The following is a 16831-nucleotide window of genomic DNA, read 5'->3' as shown; positions in this document are numbered from 1 at the left end:
CCCTGTTATCAGTCTTGGCCAGCAGGCTCAGAACAAAGGGACCCCATGAAAGTTGGCCCCAAAGAGGCTTCTAAGTACCCTGCTGTGGATTTTGAGAAGAGAGGCTGATGGGTCCTGGACTTTGGCCTGGGGCTGCCTGGCACTTCGTTATGTGGGAAGCGCCAGCCCTCCTCCTGGGGCAGGAGTCCTCCTCTGTCAGGTCCCTCCAGTGGCAGCCTGGGGCTTCTCGTTTCTGGTGATTTACTAAAGCGTGGTGCAGATTATGGTTTGAATCCTGACTCTCCGCTGTCTTGGCAAGTTACCCCCTCATAGAACCTCAGTGTTCTCATCTCTAAAATGGTATAAAAGTAACCCAACCTGTGGTGGTGCAGTGGATAGAACATCGACCTGGAATGCTGAGGTCGCTGGTTTGAGGCCCCGGCTTGCCGGTCAAGGCACATATGAGAAGCAACTACTATGAGTTGATGCTTCTCCCTTTCTCTCTCTCTCCTTTCTCTAAAATCAATAAATAAAATCTTAAAATAAAAAAAAATGTAAAAGTTACCATGTTCTGGGTGGGATGTGGAGGCACTTGGTGAGTCCCTTTCCTCGTCCACAGAAACTGTGCTGGGCACTAGGGTGGAGAGAGCATTCAGAAGGGGGAAAAAACCCAGCTCCAAAGACAGTTTCACAAGAAGCCGAAGTTCACCTCCTCCAACGCTGCTGCCCAAACCACACGGAGCTCACATGCCCCTCACTGCCAGGACAGCCCATCAGCCTCCAGGAGATAAGGCTCTCATCTCTGTGAGCCTGCTTCTCTCGAGGTTGTGCCCATGACCTTGGTTGTGCCTAGCTTAGTGCCATAGTAAATGATCACTTAGTCACTTGGTGAGTCTTTGCCCAGGAGAAACTGAGGCCCACCCAGGGAGGATAGGGCCTGACCTGTGTCCATCTGCCTGCCCACCAGGAGTGGCCTGCACAGTCATCCTCATGTACACGTTCTGTACCGATTGCTGGCTCATCGCTGTGCTCTACTTCACCTGGCTGGTGTTTGACTGGAACACACCCAAGAAAGGTAAGGGCAGGGTCTCCTTGCTCCACCCCTTGCCCTTGGAACCCTCCCTCTTGTACAAGCTGAGGTTTCTCATTGTGGGTGTTGTCCCTTTTTGCTTAGCACCTACTATGTGAAACACATTGGACTAGGCCAGGGAGTGACTTTGGGTGGGGGAGGGTTAAAAACGCCTTAAAGGACCCCATTCTGGTCCTTGCAGTAGCACACAGTCAAGGGTTTACATAACAGGAGGGAATTAACATGGAAAGGGGCCCAGTGGGAAGGGAGAGAAGATAGGGTGAGAGTCACCCACTTCACTGGCTCTCTTCTGTCTTCTTGCCCAAGCATCACCCTCTCCCATTCTCTTGCCTCCCCAACACTGTATTTTGTTCTTTGGAAGGTGGCCGGAGGTCAGAGTGGGTCCGAAATTGGGCTGTGTGGCGCTACTTTCGAGACTACTTTCCCATCCAGGTAAAGATTTGTGGGTATTATCTTGGGAGGGTGGGAACAGATGGGAAATCTGAATTCAAGCCTTAGCCTACCCATCCACAGTGATCACGCACGCTGAGTTGAGTCATGCGACATCTCCCACTATGAGCATCTGTTTACACTATTCCCCAATTTTTGCAGGATTTGAGCAGTTTAGGATACATATAATGCCACACCAGGTAAATGAAGAAATGAAGACCTGGGGGGAAAATACTAGCATTTCAACCATAAGGGTCACAAAGCCATGGTGGTTCAGCTTCATTATTAGCTCTGAAATTCCTGGCAGCCAGGGCAAAAGGGGACGCACTACAGTCGTTGATTCTTGTTTTGGGAAAAGAAGAAGAAACTACATAGTTTCTTGGAAACAAGACTTGCTCTAGCATTTGGATCTAAAAGACATTTCAGATCTGAGATCCTGAGTGATACAAGGGGCAGGTATAACAGCAGATATTGTGGCCATTGTTTGTCTGCCTTTCACTGGATATTAAAGGCATAGCTTAAAATGTGAGGGGATTTATCAAGAGCAGTACTTAAGTAGTCCAAGTTCATCTGGCCTGAACTAAGGAGAGCACTGAACCAAGTATAACAATAAGTGTGAGGGGCTTTCTTTCCTTCTAAAGCTCTTACAGAAACATCACTTCTCTCAGCCAGTTGCAGGTGGGTCTCTGGCCGTGGAAATTAGGCTCAGGAAATTTGATGTGCAGTGGAAGAAGAGTGAGACCCTAGTTGCTCAAGTGCTTGGGGAAGGCTTCTGGAGGAGCTGCGCCTAGAACTCCGTCCTAAAGATAAGCAGCACTGAAGAGGCAGGGAAAACAATGAGAGCATAGGCACCTGAGTTTGAGAAGAAGCCCGTGGAGTGGAGAGGGAGGATCTCCATTTATTGGGAGACTTCTAGGAGCCAGTACCTTTTTTCAAGGAGTCCTCAGCACCCTGTAAGGGTATTAACTTTATCCCTCCTTTTTCCATTGATTGCGGGGGGGGGGGGGGAGAAAGAGAGAAGCATCAACTTGTTGTTCCACTTAATTATGTACTCATTGATTGCTTCTCAAACGTGCCCTAACTGGAAATTGAACCTGCAAACTTGGTGTACAGGGAGGATACTTTATCCACTGAGCAGCCGGCCATGGCTCTCCCTTTTTTACAGAAGAGGAAACTGAAGGTCAGAGTAGCAAAGCTGACTGAGGCTAGTGAGGGTGAAACCAAGATTCCAATTGCTGTCTGGCCTCAAAGTCTGAGCTCTTGCCACCATAGCACACTGCCTCCCTATGCAGCAGAGCCATAGGAGCTAAGCTTGGGCAGACACTCAGGCCTCCCACAGGCTTGGAGGACAAAGGCAGAAAAAGCCCCCTCGAACCCTGGGTGAGGCACTGTCTCTTCCAGGGTTCAGTCTCCCCATATGAAGCAAGTTTAGACCAACTTAGTCTCTGGGTTTCCTTCCTGCTGGACCATTGGCTGCTCTGGGACCTCCACACCAGTCTTCTGAGTACCCATCTTCTCTTCTCTAAGGCCAACCTCCAGGTCCTGACAGTAAATGAGGCACGGTCTGGCTTTCGGTTTCATCCCTGTCCCCTCGCTTGTGGTCTGCAAGCTAGTTTGGCAAGGCAGAGGCATCTGGGTCCTGCTGCATTTGAGTGAGACTGGTGGATTGTGGATAACTGGTAAAATCCTGAAGGTATTACCCACAGGGGAAAGACCTGTCTGGCCAGCTCACTGAGCAGCCCAGCCCTGACACACCTAGCTGCGGAGGAAACCCAGCAGAAAGCAGTGGGCTTTGAAGAGCTGTGGCAGTGTATGTGAGTGTGAAAGTGTGCGTGATACAGGGTGGTGTATGTTTGTTGTTGTGAGTCAGCGACTGAGACATCCTGGTATGCTGCCCGGGGGAGGTGGCTGGGTGACCCTCACATTCCTCCACTGAATCTAGTATTGTGGGGCAGCCCCGGGGCCAGCTCCCTCTGTCCACCCCAGCCTGAGCCCACTTTTTCCAGAACCTTTGGGGTCTCTTTTCCTGACCCCATCTCACCAACTGTTAGGAATTCAAGGCTGTTGTTGCTGGGAGGATATTGTATCATAGGACCCAACCCTCTCATTCTGGAGGTGAGGAAACAGTCCCAAAGAGGGATAAGGCTTAGTGCAGGTTGCCCAGCGAGTCCATGCCAGCATTAGTACTCCAGTCCAGGCTCCAGGGGCTTTCCCACTGAATTCCTACTGCTTATTTCTCTGGGGGAGATTCGGCCCTGGGTTTCCCCATTGCTGAGACCCACTTCCTGGGTCTCCCTCTCTCTGCTTTGCTGTTGGAGACCTGGGTTGACTTCTGGCTCTGTCACTCCATTCACTGAGCATCAGTTGCTGCTCCCTGTGCAGTGCTGGGCACGGGGACACAGAAGCCCTGGTCCCTGCCCTCAAGTGGGCTCACTGTCCAATGGATCCTGCTTGGCTTTGTCACTTTCTACCCTTGGGACCACAGGTACACTTTATCAAGCTCACTGAGCCTCATTAGTCTTGTGCAAAATGGAGCTGTACATGTGATAAAAAGTGGTAAATTATGGTTAATTTTGAGGAATTGCGGACGCTGTTCTCTCTACTGGGACCCTCACGTAAGGCGCCAAGCCCCAGGGTTCAGAGAGGCCTGCCCTTCAGGAAGTCTCCTCGAGGCCGACAGCCCCTTCACCCCAAAAGAGGGTGACCTGATGACTGCTGCTCAGGGCAGGGACAGGCAGGTGTCCTCTCCCACTGGCCTTGGCCCTGCTGAAAGAGCCGAAACAAAACCCAGAGGTCCCTCATCACATCACTCCGAAAAGCTGGGAGGTGGAACCGCAAGACACGTTGGAGCTGGCCCTGGGAGGCCCCTGGGCATGAAAACCAAAGCCACCCTGGACCTTGGGCAGGCCAGGGCATTGACTCTCAACCTGCGCTTTGATCTTGCCTGTGGGTGACCTTGGCCAAGCTCCTGCCCTTTGGGATCTCAGGCTCCTCTTCTGTGAGAGGTTTTGGCCTTGGTGACCTGACAGCAGGGCCGACACTCTGTGGAGTCGTGTGTAACCCTTCAGTCTCACCCCCTTTCCCCAGCCTCTTGTCAATGGTTGTGCACTGGTCTTTAGCTGTACCCACTACCTACACCTCCCCTCCCCCTTTTTGATGAAGCTCTTTGATCTTTGCCACCCAAGCAGCTCAGCTGGCCTGGAGAGCACCCCTTCTCCGAACAGAGGAGCGGCTCCTATGTTAGCAGCCACCAGACTGCTGGCTGCCTGGGAGAAGAGTGGTCAGTGCCCGGATCACTGTTCCCTGAGGTATAGGCAGGATTTTGGGGGAAGAGACTACGGAAGACTCTGAGCTTAGAATCCTCTGTTTGTCCATCTGCCTCATTCTACAGATGGGCCTGCTGAGGCCTAGAGAGGAGGGATGCCCCAAGTTCACAAAGCAAGTCAATGTCAGGGCTAATATAGAACCAAGGCTGTCAGCTTTAGGACCCAGGGTCTCACTCCTGCATTCTCTGCCACCGTGCCTTGCTGTGTGAGCCCAGGCATGTATCTGCTCCGCTCTGATTCTGAGTTTCCCACTCTGTGGTGCCAGAGTGGCACAAGCCTCTCTGAGCACCTTTCCTGCCCTGAGAGGCAGGGTGTGAGGAGTGATGTGCCAGGAATGTATCCCAGGCTTATGTGAGCCAGTAAGCCTGGCCTAGCCACCCTTTTGGACTGAAACTTTATCCTGGGATATGTCAGGGGACTCAAGAGCAGTCATGTCAACAGAGCCTTCATTAGCAATGTCCTTCCTCCCCCCAGAATGAACACTCTGTCCAGTCCTGAGGGGCAGAGAGTGTGGCACAAAGACAGGTCAAAGCTGTGTCGGATGCCTGTGTTTTCCTGAGTCCTGCACCTAGGGCCATTCACCTGCACTGCACTCCAGGCAGAGGTGGGTTAAGGTCAGTTGAGGTTCCAGGTGCAGAAGAAGATATTGGCCCCTTAAAAAAGAGAGAGAGCCCTGGCTGGATGGCTCTGTTGGTTAGAGCATTGGCCTAAAGTTCAGAGGTTGTATATTCGATCCCCAGTCAGGGCACGTACAAGAAGGGATCTGTGTTCCTGTCTCTCTCTCTTTCCTTTCCTCTCTGGCTAAACTCAATAAATAAATAAACAAACAAACAAACAAAAAAGAGAAGAGAGACAGGGAAAATAAAAATACATGTTAACCATATTTTTAAATAAATAAAAAAATATTATGTACTATTCATGTTAAAATTGCACATATGAAATCAAACTTGGTGTCATTAGAAAAAAGTGTAAAGTTGGGGTTTTGCAGGGACCTTCAGAAGTCAGGGCCCAGGGCGCTTGCCCAGTGCACTCGCCATTGATCCACCTCTGACTCCAGGGCACCTCATTTAACCACATGTCCCACCCGACAGTGGCCTGGGAGAGGGGAGAAATGGTTTAGAGAGACAGCTGTGGTTCTACCAATGACAGTGACACATCTCCAATCCAGGCCCCAGGAAAAGCACAGCTGGGTGGCCTCATCAGACGTGCAGACTCTTTTACTGTGACCTCCAGGAAAGTGGCACTACTTTCTCTAGACCTTAGTTTCTACCTTGTAATAAAAGCAATAGTCTGACCTGTGATGGTGCAGTGGATAAAGCATCAACCTGGAACACTAAGGTTGCCAGTTCGAAACCCTGGGCTTGCCCAGTCAAGGCACATATGAGAAGCAACTATGAGCTGATGCTTTCCACTCCTCCATCTCCCTGCCTTTTTCTTTCTCTCTAAAAATCAATAAATAAAATCTTTTTTTAAAAAAAGAAAAAAGAAAACAATGGGCTGGGTCAGGGCTCTTCCAGCCCATTCTGTGCATTGGGCTCCCAGGCCCAGTGAGCAGCCCAGAAGCAAGGCGGTGCTGGCTGCTCAGCTCCCATGTCGGCACCGTCCCCTCGCAAAGGCCGGCCTGAGGTGCTTTCTCTTTGCAGCTTCACTGAGCACTCAGTGGTGGGCAGCCATGCTCTTCAGGAGGCAATACCCCAGAATGACCACCTTGCAGAACTCATAAAGCTGGGCTCCCATTGGACTCCCTCACTGCCCCCACCCCATTAGCCATGGATTAAACTGCCGCTGCTCCCCATGTATGTAGTAGACAGCTAAGAGTTGGTTGGGTTTTTTATGATAATGTAGACTTGTGTGTTGCTATCTGGTTGGGGTTTTGAGCAGCTTTAATCTATTTGTCAAAGGCAAAGTGGGAGAAAGAGTAAGAATGTCTTAAGCAATAGGGAGTGAAACTCAACAGGTCTTGCTCACCTTTGCACACACTGGCATTTACAGCTGCAAACAGTGCTCGTTTTCCTTCCTTCCATGCCCCTCTGGCTCCTGTTGGATTTCAAATGTCCCAAAGCCAGCCGCCGCCACCCCTCCGCAAACTGAGCAGAGTCCTTTCCTCAGCTAGGAGGCTCCCAAATGTGCAGTCATGGAAAACTCAGGCTCCTTATGTTCGGCCCATGGCCAGTGGCTCTGCTTCTGGCTGGCACCAGGGCATAGATGTGGGCTCTTTCAAGCTCTGAAGGTGACAATGTCATCATTGCCACCTCTTTAGAGAGTCAGGGCAGCCCACAGGACCAAACTATTCATGTCCTTAGACCTAGGAACTGTATTTCTAGAAGTTTACCTCAAGAAAATAATCAGACATGTAGATAAAAATAAGGTGTTTGTGGAAGCATTATTTATGAGGGAAATTTTGGAAGCTTTTTGAAGGTCTGTAAGTCAGGGTTTGATTATAGTGTAGTTTCATTATTTGTAGCATAGCTGTGTGATAGAATAGCACAGGCATAAGAAGTCATATTACTGAAGAATTTTGGTAAGGAAAAACAGATGGGAGAAGACAGTGCTTGATCTATACCTGGCCAGTGGTGGTGCAATCTATAGAGTGTTGACCTGGAACACTGAGCTCCCAAGTTCGAAACCCCAAGGTACCTGGCTTGAGCACAGGTTTATCCGGCTTAAGTGCAGGATAGCCAGCTTGAGTGTGGGGTCACCAGCATGAGCCCAAAGGTCACTGGCTTGAAGCCGAAGGTCACTGGCTTGAGCCCAAGGTCGCTGGCTTGAGCAAGGGGTCACTCTCTGCTGGAGTCCCCTTGGTCAAGGAACGTGTGAGAAGCAATCAATGAACAACTAAGGTACCACCACTACGAGTTGATGCTTCTCATCTCTCTCCCTTCCTGTCTCTGTCTCTCTCTTGCTAAAAACAAAACAAAACAAACAAACACATGTATATTTGAGTAGAAAAAGGACTCAACATATCAGAGTGGTTTGGCTGGATGGAGGTAGCACAGGTGGTTTTGATTTATTTAAACTGTATTTTAAAAATTCTCTGTGATTATTCATTATTTTTCTAATTAGAAAAAAAGTGATGTTTTCTGAACAAAATGCCATCCTTCCCCTCTATCTTGTAATGCTGGGCAGGTGCCTCTTGTTGCTAAGGGTTTAGGGAAACTTTGCACCAGCCACCTCACCCACCCCACCTCAGGGCAGAGGGTGGACCCCGAGGAAGCAAATCATTCTTTAGAGCAGCGGTTTTCAACCTGTGGGTCGCGACCCCAGTGGGGGTCGAACGACCAAAACACAGGGGTCGACTAAAGCCATTGGAAAATACATATTTCCGATGGCTTTAGGCGACCCCTGTGTTTTGGTCATTTTTCCGATGGCTTTAGGCGACCCCTGTGTTTTGGTCGTTCTTCCGATGGCTTTAGGCAACCCCTGTGTTTGGTCGTTCGACCCCCGCCGGGGTCGCGACCCACAGGTTGAAAACTGCTGCTTTAGAGCATGCCAGCACAGTTTTGTTGAAAGTATCAAGGGTCAACAAAAAACAATCAATTGAAAAACCAAACTCACAGGTTTAGAAACAGATTGATGGTTGCCAGAGGCAGGAGTGGTTGGGTTGACAAAGTGGGTTAAAAGATAGTCGAAAGGTACAAACTTCCAGTTATAAAACAAGTTCACCCTGGGGATATGATGTATAGCATGGTGACTGTGGTAAATAATACTCTGGTAGATTTGAAAGTTGCTAAGAGTAGAACTTGTAAGTTTTCATCACAAGAAAAAATATTTTGTCACTTTGTGTGATGATGATGTTAACTAGAATTATTGTGGTGATTATTTTGCAATATGTACAAATAGTGAATCATCATGCTGTCTGTATACCTGAAACTAATATGTTAAATGTCCATTATACCTTAATTATAAAAGAGAGAGAGAAAGAAAACTAAAGTAAAAAATAAAAATAAAAAAGTACCACAGGTCAGCTGCACAGCTATACTGCTGACCTCCCTTGCCCCCACTGGCTGGCACCAGGGCTGTTGCTCGCCCTTGTCCTTCCTGCATCAGAGCCCACGTAGAATCTGGCTGCCTGGAAGGAAGTTTCCATTCAGGCTGGCTGCACCATTTCTTCTCTGGCCAGACTAAGGGACTTGGACTTTACCCCAATGGGAACTAGAGAGTTACAGGGATTGCACTGTGTTTTGTAATAGTCATGCTGGCTGTGGTGAACAGGATGGACCCAGAGGGAGGGAGGACAGGAGGTTGGCAGAGTGCAAGTAAGGGGATCTGGTATGTTTGGCTGGAGAAATCAGGGGATCGAGGGAGAAGGTCTCCCACTGCCTTCCCAGGGACCCGCAGTCCAAATGGCAACTGATGAGCACCCAGCACTGTGGCCCCAGTGATGAAGATCTGAGGTCAGGTGTGGAGAGTCACTCCAGTTCCTGAGGCCCAAGTCTCAGGGGGTGTAGCACACCCAGTCTCTCCTCTGCCTTCTGAATGTGCCCCAGAATCCTGCTCCTGGCCAGTTTCCTCTCACCCAACGTTTTCCCTGCAGCTGGTGAAGACTCACAACCTGCTGACCACCAGGAACTACATCTTTGGATACCACCCCCATGGCATCATGGGCCTGGGCGCCTTCTGCAATTTCAGCACAGAAGCCACAGAAGTGAGCAAGAAGTTCCCTGGCATAAAGCCCTACCTGGCCACACTTGCTGGCAACTTCCGGATGCCAGTGCTGAGGGAATACCTGATGTCTGGAGGTGAGAATCCATCTTTGCTTTTTCTTACTGGCCACCACTGTCAAGCCCTGAGCCTCTCCATTGAGCAAGGTGACAGATTGGCCAGGAAGCCAATACGCCATACTAGTCCTGTGCTGAGATTCTCAGCCTGTCACAGGCATGGTGAGTCAGGGTTGAGCAGAAGAGTTGTTCATAGGTCTGTAAGATTCAACTTTGATGTCTTTCCTAGGAGCCTGCTCTGGCCCCTTTTCTGGGTATCCCAGCCCCTGTGCAGCCCTGTGCACAATGTGATTGTTGCCCATGGCTCTGTCATTATCTCCCTACCTGTGACCCCCCCCCCCGACAGCCTGATTCACTGGGCTTCCCAGCCCCTGGCACCAGACTGGCAGAGTTAAGGCCTCAGGAGTGTTTGCCAAATGAATGAGTTACCTAAACATCCTTGTGTCATTATCCCTATTTTATAGATAAGCCAAGGCTCAGAAAAAGAATAGCTTATATAGGGCCATGCCACTTTAAAGTGGCTGGGTTAGGTCTGGGGCCTGAGTCCAGGGCTTTTTCTGTTAACACATGACTATGCAGGGGTAGGCAGTGCATCCATGGGCAGCCCTGACTGTGTGTCCCCTCCTCCCCTAGGCATCTGCCCTGTGAACCGGGACACCATAGACTACTTGCTTTCAAAGAATGGGAGTGGCAATGCCATCATCATTGTAGTGGGGGGTGCGGCTGAGTCCCTGAGTTCCATGCCCGGCAAGAATGCCGTCACCCTGCGCAACCGCAAGGGCTTTGTGAAATTGGCCCTGCGACATGGGTAAGTGCCTCCCTGCACACACACATATGCACGTGTACACGCACTCCTCCAAAGCTTTGCTCAGCCCAGAGTAGCAGCTCCTTGGCTCCTGGAGGCAGGGCCCACACCCCAGGAAGGCATAGAACAGAGTTCACCATCCTGTCTCCTGTGTAAGGGAGGGGAGATTGGTGCCCAAAGATTTGGGCCAGGTTTGTTTAAGTGTAGCGTTGGTGTCTGAATGGGGCAAAGATGCAGCCTGTGTCCCCTAAACCCTTGCAGGTAGGCTGAGAGGCTGGGCTCATATGGAGGACAATACCCTGGGGCCAAAAAGGTACCATGCTGTTAAGAGAGCAAGAGGCCAGAAGTTAGGATGGCATGGCTGGTAACATCAGGGAAGGCTTCCCAGAGAGGTGCTACTAAGGACAGGCAGAGAGGAACTGGGCAGCTTGGATTTCTGTGACCTTTTCTAGAAAGCCAGAGACACATTCTATATAGCCACCTGTTCACATTTCATCTGACAAAGTACATTCGCTGCTAAGTCCCCTTTGATTCCACAGCAGTCCTGCTGTCCGCCTGGTGATGACATCCTCATTTTCCTCTTGAGAAAATTGAGTGAGGTTAAGTGATCATATTGTAAAATGCAGGGCCAGGCTCCTTGGATGCCACGTCCACTGTTTTCTTCACATGTCTGGGCTCTGGGCAACCCTAGGAGGAGGGCCTTCGGGTGACAGATCCTAATCAGTGACACACCTGGAATGGGAGAGGATGCAGCTTGCAGTCACACAAGTTAGGGAAGAAACCACCATCTAGGTCCCACAGCCTTCCTCCCTGGGTCCTTAAGACCTGGCTTCAGGCTTCAGAAGAGGCTACTCTTCAGGGCCAGCCCTGTGCCAGGAACTGGAGACACAGTCAATCAGACCCAGTCCCTGCATTCATGGTAGGGGGAAGTGAGGAGGGACAGACAGTGACAACATAGCATGCTGAGAGCTGTGACACGGAACTGAGCGAGGCCTAGGTTGGGTGTGGGACCGGTAGAACTTTCCAGCAGAGGCAGGCCCTGAAGGATCTGAAAGAACAGGCATTCTAGAGCAGGGTTCTCAACCTTCCCTTTACCTAATGGTCCCAAAGCCCTGAGATGCTCCCCAGATGCATCGTTTGGGACCCCCTCCAAGTGATTCTGGCAGAGCCCTGGGGGAGGGGAGCCTGGCTGGCTGGTGTCCAGGGCCCTGAGGGCTGACAGGAGGAACAAAAGCCAGTGATTGGGGAGTGACAGACTCTGGCCTCTCCCCTCCAGTGCTGACCTGGTTCCTGTCTACTCTTTCGGAGAGAACGAGGTCTACAAGCAGGTGATCTTTGAGGAGGGCTCCTGGGGCCGATGGGTCCAGAAGAAGTTCCAGAAGTACATTGGCTTCGCCCCGTGTATTTTCCATGGCCGAGGCCTCTTCTCCTCTGACACCTGGGGGCTGGTGCCCTACTCCAAGCCCATCACCACTGTTGGTGAGTCTCCCTTCCTGAAGACCCTGAACTTGGGGTGCCACAGCTCATTAGTGGTAGAATTAGCATTCAGATCCAGGCCACCTAGCTCTGATATCCATGCTCTAAACCAGTGGTAGTCAACCTGGTTCCTACCGCCCACTAGCGGGCATTCCAGCTTTCATGGTGGGCGGTAGCAGAGCAACCAAAATATAAATAAAAAGATAGATTTTTTTTTAATTTAATTTTTTTTAATTTTATTTATTCATTTTAGAGAGGAGAGAGAAGGGAGAGAGAGAGACAGAGAGGGAGAGAGAGACAGAGAAGGTGGGGAGGAGCTGGAAGCATCAACTCCCATATGTGCCTTGACCAGGCAAGCCCAGAATTTCGAACCGGCGACCTCAGCATTTCTAGGTCGACGCTTTATCCACTGCGCCACCACAGGTCAGGCTAAAAAGATAGATTTAACTACAGTAAGTTGTTTTATAAAGATTTATTCTGCCAAACTTAGCGAAAATCCAACATAAAGTACCTGGTAAGTAATTATTATTATATGCTTTAACTTGCTGTAACTCTGCTTTATAAATTTTATAAAGTAAAGTTACTTCCCTACTTTATAAATCACCATTACTGTGGAACCGGTGGGCGGTTAAAAAATTTTACTACTAACAGAGATACAAAAGCGGGCGGTAGGTGAAAAAGGTTGACTACCCCTGCTCTAAACCATGAAGACCTATTGGGTGCTGCCATATGGGAATTACTGTTGGAGGTTGGCGGGGGGGTCATGGGGTATAGTTTTTTACTGTGAGCTAAGCTGTGCTAGGTGACAAAACGACCCCACAGTTCTGTGTTTGCAGAGCCCAGGAGTCTGTCAGGGAAGATCGTGTTACAGCAAAGATCAAGAGTGGGTGTGAGTAGCATGTGCCAGATGCTCTGGGGGCCATAGTGGATCCCAGGGAGGAGGTGACTCTTACACTGTTAGGTGAATAGGAATTATCCAGCCAAAGAGGTGATGGGGTGGGGGTGGGGTTGTCAGAAATAATAGCCTAGGAAATTTCCTACAGCAAGACTTTATAGATTTTTGAAGAACAGAAAGAAGAGAATCAACATGACTGGAGCATAATCCTGTGGAAGTGTAGCATAAAATTGGCTGTACTTGGCCTTCAGCTATTTGCTTTGGTTTATTTGAGATCATTTAGAGGAGTTCAAAGAATTGTGTAGGGATGTATGTGTGTGTTTGTGTGTGTGTTAATGGTTTACAAGCTAGAGATCACACAGGAGCATGTGGGCCACAATCCATGGACTTCAGAGGCCAAAGCTCACATAGAGCTGCATGTTGTGTTTTGTACTTTATACAGAGATGGATTTCCTGCATTTTAAGTCACATGACCCAGACTCACCCTTGACTCTTGTTATAGGCCAGTCCCATACTAGATTGGATCTCTGTGAGGCAGCAGAGACATTTTCATGCTCAGGGGCGGCTGGGGAGGGACAGGGCCCTGTGGACATTGTGAAGGAATTGGCTCTTCACCTTAAGAATGAACAGCTACTTGAGGGTTTGGGGAGGGAGGTTCAGGCTTGCATTTTAAAGTGATCCTGGGGCTGCTGGATAGAAAGTAGATTAGAAAGGGAAAAAAATGGAAGCCACAAGACTAGTCCAGAGGCTTTTGTGGTAGCGAGTGGCTAGGATGGAGGGCATGGCAGTGGAAATGGAGGAGAACTTGGGAGAATTTTCAGAAATGTCTTTGACAGGTCTTGGTGATAAGTTGGGTGTGGAGACAAGACAAGATTAGGAAATAAAGCAGTGTGCAGAAGTGTGAGGGTTGGTCTCCTCCTTCCTCTGTCGCCCTTACCACACTTCTCAAAGCATGTCACAATTTCGCAGAATCCTCAGCAAAGCCCCCTGAGGAAGGATTCCCGTGTGATATGTGAGGAAACGGAGGCTCAGAGAAGTGAAGTGTCTTGCCAAAAGCAAAGTCATTCCCTGATCCCACAGCTCTCATAGGAGCTCCCAGCTGAGCCAGTGGGTATGGCCAGTATTCACCCTGCTTACAGCCTAGTGACTCTGGTGGCATTGGGTAGGTCCCTTCCCATGCCACTGAGCCTCAGTCTTCTCACCTGTAAAAAGTACAACCTAAGAACACATTCAGCACAGTTCCTGGCACATGGTTGGCATGTAGCACAGGGTTGCTGGCATCAACAATGTGGTAATTGCCCAGAGAGGGTGGGCTGAATGGCACTGACTAACCAGAGGCCTCTGCCCCTTCCCTGCAGTGGGTGAGCCCATCACCATTCCCAAACTGGAGCATCCTACGCAGCAGGACATCGACCTGTACCACGCCATGTACATGGAGGCCCTGGTGAAGCTCTTCGACAAGCACAAGACCAAGTTTGGCCTCCCGGACACGGAGGTCCTGGAGGTGAACTGAGCCAGCCCTCAGGGCAGCTGCCAGGAGGGCCCTGCTGCTAACCGTTTTCTACTGAATTCTGGAGTGCTTTTCTGTAAATTTGGAAGTGTGATGGGTGTCTGTGGGTTATTTAAAAAAAATAATAATTTTGTTAAACCATTGTAATGTTAGGTCTTTTTTAAGATGGAAAAAGTGAATGTTTCAAGCTCTTTCACTTCCAGTTTGTCCCATTCTAGGTGGTGGCTTAGCACAGCTGGGCCTCCATGTGTTCTCAACCAACCTCTCCTCTTCCCTTCTGTAAACGACAGAGAAAACTCAGTCCTGGTGAATTGGGGAAGAAGGACAGACATTATTGACTCAGGCCAGTTAGATTATTCACTCTTTGCCCCTGGAGGATGAAGAGCAGAAGCCGCTTCTAATACAAACATCTCTACTCCCAGCCACCTTGACTTGACGGCAGGACTAGTCCCTATTTTGAAAAGTGCAGTGATGAGCATCTGGACTGTTCCAGCTTGATTCTCCTTTCTGCCACTTCCCACACCCCCAGTCTTTCACATCTGAGCCTGGTCTGGCCTCCGGAGAGACGGTGGGGGTGGCAATGATCCTGTGCTGGGGAACAGGGCTGTCCCGGACGAACCATCTCCTGGATTATCCTGCTGCCACGTTCTGGTTGGAGTGACTGGTTTTCTTCAGGGGGCTGGTGACGTGGACCCAGCATCAACCAGTGTTAGCCTGATCCCACACTTTCCAGTGGCCTCTGTTTGCTTAACCCACACTACCAAGTGTGGGTGTGAGGAAGGGGCCCCTCCTCCTGTGCACAGAAGGGACCTGGCCTGAGCATCAAATTGGTTCCAGGATAAGAGGTCCTTAAACCAAGCCTCACATATGTGTGCCTTTTTGAGGGGATAGGGCCAGGGAGGAAACCCAGCCCCACCTCTGTGTGTTCTGTTTTCTCTTGATGAGATCACCGTACCATATCAGACTTTTGTATATTCCTAAACAAATAAATAAAAATGAACGTCCTCTGAGCGCTTGCTGAGGCTACATCTGCATCTTGCCCCTGACCCTTGGGAAGACCATGGCTCCAGTTGGGCTACCTGCCAAGCCCTCTCCCCCTTGACCCACATGGCCCTGTGTGGTGTATTAGTCATCTATTGCTGTGTAACAAGTTATTCTAATGCTTACTGCCCTCAAACAACACTGTCCACAGTTTCTGAGGCCCTCTGCTTCAAGGGCTGTCACAAGGCTGCATGCAGCCAAGGTGTCGGCTGGGCAGCGACATCTCAAGGCTCAACTGGGGGAAGATCGACTCTGAAGGTCATTCACATGGTTGTTGGCAGGGTTCACTTCGTCACTGGCTGTTGACCAGAGGCCACTCTCAGTTCCTCGCTATATGGGCCTTCCCATAGAGGATCTCACAGCATGGCAGCTGGCTCCACCAGAGAGAGTAAATGAGATGAGCCAGAGAAGAGTGCAGACACAAGTCAGTCTTCTATAACCCAATCTCAGAAGTGATCACCTGTCACTTTTGCCATATTCTCTTCATTAGATGTAAAATCACAAGGTCCAGGTCACAGTCAAGAGAATTACAGACGGAGTGAACCAGGAGGCAGGGTCCTTGGAGCCCCATGTGATAAAGGGCTGCTGTCCAGCTGAAAGGTGCTGGAAGGGCTGAGCTGGAAAAGTCCTTATGGATTGCTCAAACCGTGTTCCTTGCCCCTGGCCTAAGTTAGACCACAAAGGGTGAGACCTGGCCTACTCTCACTCTAGTAATTTCATGCCACACCCACTCTGTTCTGATTCTATTCAGTTCAGTAAGTACTGACCACCTGTGAACCCTTCCCAGCAGAAACTAATGGATCTCAGTCCAACTTTTTTTTTCTTTTTACAGAGACAGAGAGTGAGTCAGAGAGAGAGACAGATAAGGACAGACAGAAGAGAGATGAGAAGTATCAATCACCAGTTTTTCACTGTGACACCTTAGTTGTTCATTGATTGCTTTCTCATATGTGCCTTGACCGCGGGCCTTCAGCAGACCAAGTAACCCCTTGCATGAGCCAGGGACCTTGGGTCCAAGCTGGTGAACTCCTGCTCCTGTACAAACCAGATGAGCCCGCGCTCAAGCTGGAGACCCTGGGGTCTCGAACCTGGGTCCTCTGCATCCTAGTCTGACGCTCTATCCACTGCGCCACCGCCTGGTCAGGCTCAGCCCAACTTTCTCACTGCCTAAATGCCTGTCCTTGCCATTCATCCACCTCAAGGACTGCTCCTCTGTTTCAGAGCTGTGAGTGGACTCCTTGGAAGTAGAAACAAACATTGAAAACAGCTGAGGAGATGCAGGATGGTCAGACCTGTGACAGAGATGCCCCTACCCCAATTTGGGGTGCCTCATTGAACTGGAACCCTGATACCTGAGCTGGGATGCAAAAGGTGACAAATTTGCAAGGAAGCAGTTGAAAGGCAGAGCAGAAAGTCCAGGCCTGGCCCTGGCCAGTTGCTCAATGGATAGAGCATCAACCCAGCATAAGGACTGGTTCAATTCCTTGTCAGGGCACACAGGAGATGTGACCATCTGCTTCTCTTCCCCTCCATCCCCCCTTCTCTCCATCTTCCCCTCCTGT

The 16831-nt window shown here is 49.9% G+C and overlaps 1 protein-coding gene across 1 annotated transcript in view; it reads left to right on the top strand.

Moving 5' to 3' along the window:
- The window catches only part of DGAT2 (diacylglycerol O-acyltransferase 2), a 35708-nt gene extending 20470 nt beyond the window's left edge, over positions 1-15238 (top strand). Inside the window, exons 3-8 of the mRNA XM_066249917.1 lie at positions 947-1054; positions 1431-1501; positions 9359-9563; positions 10176-10350; positions 11624-11826; positions 14077-15238. Coding sequence (XP_066106014.1) covers positions 947-1054; positions 1431-1501; positions 9359-9563; positions 10176-10350; positions 11624-11826; positions 14077-14231 — 917 coding nt within the window. The 3' untranslated portion in view covers positions 14232-15238. The remainder of the gene's footprint in view (positions 1-946; positions 1055-1430; positions 1502-9358; positions 9564-10175; positions 10351-11623; positions 11827-14076) is intronic.
- Positions 15239-16831: the final 1593 nt, after the last annotated feature.

The sequence above is a fragment of the Saccopteryx bilineata genome, chromosome 1, assembly GCF_036850765.1.
Source record: "Saccopteryx bilineata isolate mSacBil1 chromosome 1, mSacBil1_pri_phased_curated, whole genome shotgun sequence".
Classification (NCBI taxonomy): domain Eukaryota; kingdom Metazoa; phylum Chordata; class Mammalia; order Chiroptera; family Emballonuridae; genus Saccopteryx; species Saccopteryx bilineata.
The sequence above is the reverse complement of the archived record's forward strand: the minus strand, read 5'-3'. Positions and strand labels throughout refer to the sequence as shown.